The sequence below is a fragment of the Homalodisca vitripennis genome, chromosome 2 (genome assembly GCF_021130785.1).
Source record: "Homalodisca vitripennis isolate AUS2020 chromosome 2, UT_GWSS_2.1, whole genome shotgun sequence".
NCBI lineage: Eukaryota > Metazoa > Arthropoda > Insecta > Hemiptera > Cicadellidae > Homalodisca > Homalodisca vitripennis.
Genome location: NC_060208.1, coordinates 125,927,939 through 125,938,721, shown reverse-complemented (window position 1 = coordinate 125,938,721; position 10,783 = coordinate 125,927,939). Strand labels below are relative to the sequence as shown.

Genomic DNA, 10,783 nt, shown 5'->3' with positions numbered 1-10,783 from the left:
GTAAAAACTGTAATTTCTCTCATGTTGGTCTTGTGATATTTTGCTTGATTGTAATTTTAATGTCTTGTTGTTACTTTGCTTTTTGTGCTGAATTTTGTTATGTTACTATTGTTCAATTCTGTAAAGTTTATTGTTACAAATTTTATTAAAGTTATAATTACATTCTAATTTGAACCGCTAACTGCAGAAAGGCATCAAGTCCAAATTAACGGGTTTTCCGTTTTTCCTTCAAAGTTGTTGTTATAGGTTTAAGACTCGTCGTTTACAGCAGAAAGGAAACATGTCCGCGCATTGCTATTGCAATGGCGACGTCTCGAATAACCTATTTTACTGCAGAAAGGGAACTAGTCCTGGACTTGTTTTCCCCCTTCTGCAGTAACCAGCTGGCTGTCAGCGCTCGCGTGGCAGACGCGATAAACTAACGTTCAGTCAGCTGAGTCGCGTCAAACAACGATCATAGTGCTTTGTTTTATTCATAACATTATTTAGTGCGGTCTCACTGATTACTTAATGCCTCATCATTGAAATAAAATGAGTAGTTCAGAAGAAGAAGGACACAGTCGAATTAAAAGAAGGAAGAGGGTGTAAAGAATGAAGAAAAGTACAGAAGAAATGTGATTAAAAAGTCTAAGGTAGAGGGCAAAGAGCATGTAAACTGGAAAGGCAAAACTGTACCTGCAAAAAATCCAGGCTCCAATGTTTGCAGGTAAATATAGTTTTGTTCAATAGTTTTATTTTTGCATACAATGTTTGGTTGATACATCTCTTCACTTCTAGTTTTTATTTTAAATTAGCCTAGTGGTCTTGAACGATAACCTAATCATTACATCAAATTGGCCCGACGGTAAACATAACCTTCAAAATATGGTAGGCCTAGGCCTATTATATTTTTGACACATTCATCATAATATTATACTCTTGTTATTAAGCCTGTTTATTGTTTCAGCTGCAAGTCCAACTGCCTTCAAAGCTTTTCGGAGGGAGATATGATAGAAATATTTTCAAAACTACATAATATGACAACCAAAGTAGAACAGGACATTTTCATCCAATCTCTAATGGAAGTTAGTCCTGTTGAAAGAGAAAGATCCAGGCCTGGGTCATCATCTGAAAAGCCGAAAGCTTTTAGTGTAAGCTATTCCATTTCTACACAATGGCAAACGCACCAAGGTATGTAAAAATGGATTTTATGACAAACTTATGGATACACTCCTAAACAGTGTTTACCGTTTATCTCATTTGTTGCAAGTAAATGAAATCCCAACTGACAACAGAGGAAAAGAACGTTTCAGGAAAATGCAATACCCGGGTCTGTCCTGACTCGATTAAGGGCCCATGTTGAATCATTCCCAACAAAAACCCATCACTATACAGGCAAAAGATAAACAGTACTTCTCAGCAAACTTGAATTTGAAAATTATGTATGATATGTTCATAAAAAAAAACCAAAACTTTCTTACAACAACTTTGGGAAGTGAAAAAAAAGGCTCTCATACAAGTTCTTTTGGACTTATTTTAATGAAAACTACCCTGACATTGGTTTTGACCGACCAGTTAAAGATGCTTGTGTAACTTGCGAGGAACTAAACCTTGAAAATAAAAAAGTCCTTTTTTTAAACGAGAATGCCAAGCGAGTAGCTGTCGCCGAGTTAATGGTACACAAACGTAGAGCTAAAAAATTTTATGCCTCGTTGCAAGAAACAACGGAAAAGTGCAAAAATGAGTTGACTAGTGTTGGGATCTGTATTGATTTTATGGCTAACGTATCTCTACCTTGCATTCCTGTACAAGACACCTATTACTTTCCGGCAGCTCACTGTTAACGTCTTTGGTGTGCATAATCTTTCAACAGGTGAATGTACAACTGTTATCTATCACGAGGGTAATGGAGGGTAAGGGAGCTAACGAAGTTTGTACAATATTGGACTGGTACATCAAACACAAAATTGATAATGATGTAAAAAAACTTTATTTGTTTGGGGACAACTGTTCAGGACAGGACAGAACAAAAACCACACCCTGGTAAGAATGATGATGTATTTATGTGAAATAAAACGGTTTGATGAAGTAAAAACTAGTGTTTCCAGTCCGAGGCCACTCGTTTATGCCGAATGATAGAGATTTTGGCGATAGTAAGAAGAAAATTGGGAAGAGAAGAAAGATACTATGATTTAGCTGAAGTCGAAGCTCTTATTCTTGGTTCATCGAAAATCGCTGGTAAATTCTCTGTCATCAAAATGAACTTTTGACGATTTTATTGACTTCACTGCATGGTGGCCAGAGTTTTACAAAATAGACCAGCTTAAGTGACGATTCCTATGGTAGAGATGTACCGAAAAGACAAAAAATAACATTTTTCAATATCAAAATACAGGGTAATGTCTTTTTCATCTGAGACGCCTCACACGGTTGCAGTGTGACATGAACATTACCGGCTTGGCAACGGATTCCTTCAGATTGAGGAATGCCGATCAGGGCTCCAACAAAAAAAAGCCTATGCTACGGTACTTCCGATCAACATTAAAAAAAAATGGAAGATCTGAAAAAAACAAAAAAATACATTCCAGAAGAAAAATTTGACTTTTGTGACCAAATCCTGTCATGGCCTACCACATCAACCGCTGACGATGACTTAAATATTGTAGTGTAAAAATTATTTTCTTTTGTTATACAACGTGTTCCTAGATATAAGATATTTTTTATCATTAAAATAAATGTATCTAACAAAATGATTTGTATAATGATTTTTTCCCCATGATTTGTAAAATTGTAAAATAGTTTACCGCAGAAAGGAAACATGTCCTATGTAAAAAAAAAAATTAATAATCAGCTCTTTAAAAATATTTGATTGACTTCAATTTCAAAATATGATCTTTAAAAAGGTCAGTCATATAGAATAAAAAATAAATATTTAAATATATGTATGTACATATGGATTTATAAGGTTTTTTGTCGCTCCTGAAAAGTTGGTTAATTTGGACTTGATGCCTTTCTGCAGTTAGCGGTTCATTTGGCAGACGCACAGAGAGTGACATGTAGCTGTGTGTATTAAGTCGTAAATATGAACTGAGCTCATAAAATATGTCATTTTTTAACATACTGTTATCACTGATATAATGTATCTATAAATTTACTTTTAATGTACATTTAACTAACCACATTGCTGGTAGCGTGGTTAGTTAGTCTTAAAAATCTTATGTGATTTGATAATTCTAAAAAAATTAAAGAATTATTATATTTACAAGAAAATGTGTGGGTTTACATTATGTATCAAACAATTAATAAAATTATGTTAGTTTTGTTGATAAAATTAAAAATATTTAAATTTTCTATGGTTTTCATAACGATTCCTGCCTTGCCCAGTTTTTCCACGTATTCCAGATCGGTAGACACTCTGACCTGACAATATCACTGGAATGATTACGTTTCTGTTAGTTTTTAAACATTTCAGTAGACCGAATTTAAATTAAACAAAAATAAAATATATTTTACTAAAACATGTTATTACATAATGATAAAAGTGTGTTGTACCAACATTACTAGTAACGGTAGGAAAAGTACCGGTTATAGTTTCATACTGATTTAGCCGATCTCCACACTACGTGGCGCGAGTGCGTTGTTACGAGCCGTACGCCACTGAACGCATTTTCTTTCGGCAAATAATTGAGATGCTCCCGATACTGCGATCTCTAGCCTGTGGTACATCGCAGTCTTAACAAATCTAAAACATGTACTGTAATAAAAGTGAAAATGTCATGTAATGTTATTCACATGTAATATTTGAAGGAAGCCACTCCCAGTCTGATTTTTTCTATAATATTTTACGTATCATGTTTTGCCTAAATTATACTACAATATTTTATATATGTTTAGCGATAGTTTTCATGTGTATCTTTGTGTCCATTTACTGTCAGTATATAGGAGCAGACTAATGTGAATAAAGCATCGTCTGCTTTATTCGCATGTGGCGTGGGTAAAGTGGCTGAAGAGTGAAAGGCCTACTAGCCCATCCCTGTTAAAAACGAAGCTGTGTGCGTGTGTGAGTCGGACGTCGCGCACCTGGCTCGAGTCCCCCGCTCGGCAAATGTCGGAAGCGCTCGGTAAGTTCCGATCCCTTCCACAGCAACTACTCATTGCCCTCCCTACAACCGATTTTGCCAGCGCTTCAAGCGGATTTTTGAAACATCGTACTGCGATTTCTGGCCTGTGGTAGAGCGCACCCTTAAAACGGTAATCGTGCCAATGGCATGGCTCGCAATGCTCACGTTTATTGTCCTTAAAAATATTAATAGCTCGCATCTGTTTCATGTGCTAAGTAATATTCCATTCATATCAGATTTTTTTATCAGGCGTTTGAGAACAGTTTATTCAGTTTAATCGCATATCGGGTGATTAAAATCTGTAGCTTATGATAATGAAATATGTCATTTTTAGAGAGAAATGTATTAATCATAAAGTTCTAAAACTTACAACACTACCCAATGTATTCTGTGAGAGTTTTAGAGAAAAGAATTAATGGGGAGCATTCACTAAATTTGAGTCGGTTGGAAGTGGATTAGAATAATACGGAAAGATACGACTTTGTGGTATTACCGGCGCTGTTTAGTTTTGATTCAATGTTAGTTTGTAATATCTAATCCACGTTCTTAATCCGCTCTGCCTAAATCTCATTATAACATTTAGTATATGTCGGATAGAATATAAGTAAATAATGTTGGATATAAATAGGCATTTCTCCTATTTTCATTTGTCATTGAATTGTTATTAACAAAATCCGCAAATTTAATTTATTGGGCTGAATTCAGTGTTTGTTAAGAGGACAGTGATTGCAAAGTACAATTCCAAGAAGGTGTATGTATTCGTCCAGCTGTGTTGCACGCCGCATTATTAATAACACTATACCAATCGGACTGACAGAATCAATGTTAGATGAATACGTATGGCTCTTAGTCAATCACAAAAAATTTTTGTTGTACAGATTAACCAGCAATTGTTCTGTAATTATTGCATTTTTTAAATATTGATTGCAAAGTTTCAAATTAAAAAAAAAAACATTGATGACAATTGGATTTGAACCCAAATTCGTGGCACGAAAATAAATGTGGAATTTTATGAAAATTGTGCATTTGGATTGAATAAGAACTCTAGGACGAAACCCTGAGAGACTTAATACCACATGTACTAAATATAATTAATGGTCTATACGTTAGATGTATAATTGATTAATTTACGGAATCGGAGAGATGTTTCTGGTAATATACTCGTATAAGTGTAGTTTTTCTTACCAATCAGTGCAATCTACATTATAAATATAAATTGTTGTAATCAGCATATGTTCTCATTCTTGCTGAACCTAAAACCCATAGTTGTAGGAGGCACTTTCCATATAAATAGTGACTATGGATTGATTGACTACTTTTCAAAAGATTGAAGTGCTTCAACTGTCATAGTCTCTTCGAAAAGTCCGATCTGTTATTAAAAGTAGAGGAACACCGTATTATTTAAATTGTGAGAGAGGACATTCATTTTATAGGCACAGATGCCAATAAAAATGAGGAAATGTTAGACAAATTATATTAATTAAAAATAATTTGAACATTTCATTACGAATACTTTTACGATGTCGAATTCTCTAATTGAGACCTGATAGAATACCAGCACTCGAACAAGTGAACACTGTGCTGAGATATTAAAATGCAGAAAAACGTAATTTAATCAGCCACACAACATTAATTGTTTGTTCCATAGTTTGATCTGTTTATTGCTAATTACTGTCACTGTATATTACCATAGCGGACTTTGCACAGTCGCTGGCCAGTATGTCAGATATACACAATGATAACATGCTTGGCAACACTTTACATGACATTACTGGCGTTTACATTAGCTATGTTGACTGTAATGAGTTTGTAAACAGTTGTATGTATATCAGGATTTGTTCGGTCTGAACGGATTTTAGCGGTGCAGTGGTCGATTCATCCATTATTTATCGTACTATCACTAGTATAAACAAATTCAACATTTTCCAGTATATAATTTTTATTTTGTGCAAGGCACTGCCTGATGATGGAATCTTTGATTCAGAAAGGCCTTGCACAAAATAAAAATTATATATTCGAAAATGTTGAATTTGTTTATACTAGTGATAGTACGATAAACCTTTTTTCCAATGCTCCAAGATTCTACGTCCATTATTTGTTTTCTCTTTTGGTTTTCTGATTAGGTTGCGCAAAGACTATTGATCATTGATTTTCAGTTTTTATGAATAAATATGTTAAGGTACGGAAAATTAATAAAACCTTAAACTGTAATGGTATTTTACCAAGATAAAATAAAAATCAATGAGATCTTCAAGTTTGTTTTATTTACTCAGATCAAATGTAACAAAATGTAATTGTTTCATAAAAATATATCACCTCACAGCTCATAAGAAACGAATCATGATTGTTACTTATTTATGGATCGACAATTATTAATTATAATTTGAGTTGCTAAAATCACTTCTATATTATATCCAATAGTAGTATCAGTGTTTATTGCTTATTCTAATAAAACAATTAGTTTATAATTATTTATAGTACTGTATATTTAAATTATCATAACAAGATCAAATGTACCTATAACGACTTGGATTCTAGATATTGATATTCCAGACTGTTAATATTTAAATTATCAATGAGACATCCAAGAAGATATAAAATATTTTTTGATTAGTAAGCTTCTAGTGAATATTCAGTACAATTTATTACTAAATTGATTAACTATTAAATATTGTCTGGTTTGTCTAAAATAAAAATCACAGTTCTAAATAAAACAATGGATTTATTTTAAACTGGCAAAATAATAAGTTCAACGTTTCAAAATTTTAAAAAAGACAACAAAATTAATTTAATATCAGATCTGGAAGACAATTCCAATAATACGTACAATAAATTTGGTGCTTACTCAAAATCCCTCGCGGAAAAAAATTTAAGGTGCACTGTAATACTGTGCACTGTAATCAAATTAATCACGAAAATAACCAAAAGAAGGGTGAAAATTATGAGCGGGCGCTTAAATACTTCCCTTTCCAATCAACTTTGCAGGACAGCCGTGGTGCTCTCTCATTGGTCCAGGTGTATCAAACCAGGAGAACAATACTCGCAATAAGACAAGTTCTAATCAATTCAAGACAGTCAACCTGCCTTCTTAACAATTTAAAACTACCAGTACTAACTTGCCAAAGGATTACATATTCGTTTTTACCCTGACTTTTCACAATCTAATCTAAAATTAAATCCCAAATATTTCGATCCCAAAATGTTTATTTAATTTAAGTTTTAATTAAAGAAATAAATCAATTTAGCTTTAAAAACGCTACAGTACTCCTATGTGGAATTAAAAAAATTATATTATGTAAATATATTAATTTAAAAGTATCAGAATGTTTTCATATATAGGCATACAGGGATCACCAAACTGTAATGAATTTTCTTAAACACTAATTGACTGAAAGACAAATTACCCACTTCTAAATTAAGTGTAAAATACAACTTAAATTACTTTTCAGTGACTGTTACGAGTTATTTGACTCACGATGGGTGAATCATCTTGTAACCTTGTACATATTCAATGCTAATATGACTTATTAAACACCAAGAACTGGAATTTGGATCAACACCTATTCAGAAATTCTCCCCCTTTTAACCCTATAATCTCGAACCTTATTATGGTGTGATCTCTGGAATCAGCCAAATTTGATTAATAACAAGTAATATGATTTGAATATACTATTTTGTCCACCGTGCCTTCCCACGCTCACACAACACTCTTTAATAAGTTTTTACTACACGGTAGGAGAACGCCACACACCATGTGTCACACAACACTCTTTAATCTGTTATTATTACAAGGTAGGAGTACGCCACACTATGTGTCACACAACACTCTCTAATAAGTTATTATTAAAAAGTAGGAGTACGCCACACTATGTGTCACACAACACTCTTTAATCTGTTATTATTACAAGGTAGGAGTACGCCACACCATGTGTCACACAACACTCTTTAATCTGTTATTATAACAAGGTAGGAGTACGCCACACTATGTGTCACATAACACTCTTTAATCTGTTATTATTACAAGGTAGGAGTACGCCACACTATGTGTCACACAACACTCTTTAATATGTTATTATTACAAGGTAGGAGTACGCCACACCATGTGTCACACAACACTCTTTAATCGGTTATTATAACAAGGTAGGAGTACGCCACACTATGTGTCACATAACACTCTTTAATCTGTTATTATTACAAGGTAGGAGTACGCCACACTATGTGTCACACAACACTCTTTAATCTGTTATTATTACAAGGTAGGAGTACGCCACACCATGTGTCACACAACACTCTTTAATCTGTTATTATTACAAGGTAGGAGTACGCCACACTATGTGTCACATAACACTCTTTAATCTGTTATTATTACAAGGTAGGAGTACGCCACACTATGTGTCACACAACACTCTTTAATCTGTTATTATTACAAGGTAGGAGTACGCCACACCATGTGTCACACAACACTCTTTAATCTGTTATTATTACAAGGTAGGAGTACGCCACACCATGTGTCACACAACACTCTTTAATCTGTTATTATTACAAGGTAGGAGTACGCCACACCATGTGTCACACAACACTCTTTAATCTGTTATTATTACAAGGTAGGAGTACGCCACACCATGTGTCACACAACACTCTTTAATCTGTTATTATTACAAGGTAGGAGTACGCCACACTATGTGTCACACAACACTCTTTAATCTGTTATTATAACAAGGTAGGAGTACGCCACACCATGTGTCACATAACACTCTTTAATCTGTTATTATTACAAGGTAGGAGTACGCCACACAATGTGTCACACAACACTCTTTAATCTGTTATTATTACAAGGTAGGAGTACGCCACACTATGTGTCACACAACACTCTTTAATCTGTTATTATTACAAGGTAGGAGTACGCCACACCATGTGTCACACAAACACTCTTTAATCTGTTATTATTACAAGGTAGGAGTACGCCACACTATGTGTCACACAACACTCTTTAATCTGTTATTATTACAAGGTAGGAGTACGCCACACTATGTGTCACACAACACTCTTTAATCTGTTATTATTACAAGGTAGGAGTACGCCACACTATGTGTCACACAACACTCTTTAATCTGTTATTATTACAAGGTAGGAGTACGCCACACTATGTGTCACACAACACTCTTTAATCTGTTATTATTACAAGGTAGGAGTACGCCACACTATGTGTCACACAACACTCTTTAATCTGTTATTATTACAAGGTAGGAGTACGCCACACTATGTGTCACACAACACTCTTTAATCTGTTATTATTACAAGGTAGGAGTACGCCACACCATGTGTCACACAACACTCTTTAATCTGTTATTATTACAAGGTAGGAGTACGCCACACTATGTGTCACACAACACTCTTTAATCTGTTATTATTACAAGGTAGGAGTACGCCACACCATGTGTCACACAACACTCTTTAATCTGTTATTATTACAAGGTAGGAGTACGCCACACAATGTGTCACACAACACTCTTTAATCTGTTATTATTACAAGGTAGGAGTACGCCACACTATGTGTCACACAACACTCTTTAATCTGTTATTATTACAAGGTAGGAGTACGCCACACTATGTGTCACACAACACTCTTTAATCTGTTATTATTACAAGGTAGGAGTACGCCACACTATGTGTCACACAACACTCTTTAATCTGTTATTATTACAAGGTAGGAGTACGCCACACTATGTGTCACACAAACACTCTTTAATCTGTTATTATTACAAGGTAGGAGTACGCCACACTATGTGTCACACAACACTCTTTAATCTGTTATTATTACAAGGTAGGAGTACGCCACACTATGTGTCACACAACACTCTTTAATCTGTTATCATTACAAGGTAGGAGTACGCCACACCATGTGTCACACAAAACTCTTTAATCTGTTATTATTACAAGGTAGGAGTACGCCACACTATGTGTCACACAACACTCTTTAATCTGTTATTATTACAAGGTAGGAGTACGCCACACCATGTGTCACACAACACTCTTTAATCGGTTATTATAACAAGGTAGGAGTACGCCACACTATGTGTCACACAACACTCTTTAATCTGTTATTATTACAAGGTAGGAGTACGCCACACCATGTGTCACACAACACTCTTTAATCTGTTATTATTACAAGGTAGGAGTACGCCACACTATGTGTCACACAACACTCTTTAATCTGTTATTATTACAAGGTAGGTACGTCACACTATGTGTCACATAACAGGATTCGTTACGGTTGCATGTAAAACAAAATTTCAAGCTTGTAGCTCATTTCATTCTCGAGATATCCTGCAGAATGATACAGAAAAGAAATACACCGCGCCGGCAAACAAAACTCTGTCAGCCTACGTAGTGATAGACTTAAATGACGCTTAGCATAATTCTACGGTTTAACATGCAACCATCATGGAATTTATTTTTTTACATGTAGAAATAAATTTGTATAGCAGTGTTTTAATAATAGAAGTCCTTGTGAAGTAGGCAGGTTACTGCTACGCTAGAGAGCACTGATATCACAACTTGTCACCTACTTTAAAAGTTAAATTTCACCTTATTGTTTTTTCTTTTTACCGTATAAATAATTTTCTTGTACAATTAAGTAACATGCTAAAAATATAATATAAATGTTCTGAAGTTGTTTAAAA

General features: G+C 34.4%; 1 protein-coding gene across 1 annotated transcript; it reads left to right on the top strand.

Moving 5' to 3' along the window:
- Nucleotides 1-302: 302 nt before the first annotated feature.
- LOC124355798 lies at nucleotides 303-4,983 on the top strand. The gene is made up of 4 exons (XM_046806952.1): nucleotides 303-389; nucleotides 576-706; nucleotides 947-1,170; nucleotides 4,979-4,983. Exons 1-4 carry the CDS (start codon nucleotides 303-305, stop codon nucleotides 4,981-4,983), a joined length of 447 nt encoding a protein of 148 aa, XP_046662908.1.
- Nucleotides 4,984-10,783: the final 5,800 nt, after the last annotated feature.

Coding starts and splice junctions, on each gene's coding strand:
- LOC124355798 (XM_046806952.1), top strand. CDS start 303: ATGGCGACGTCTCGAATAACCTATTTTACTGCAGAAAGGGAACTAGTC. Junction 390..575: donor TCTGCAGTAACCAGCTGGCT/GTCAGCGCTCGC, acceptor AATTAAAAGAAG/GAAGAGGGTGTAAAGAATGA. Junction 707..946: donor CCAGGCTCCAATGTTTGCAG/GTAAATATAGTT, acceptor TTATTGTTTCAG/CTGCAAGTCCAACTGCCTTC.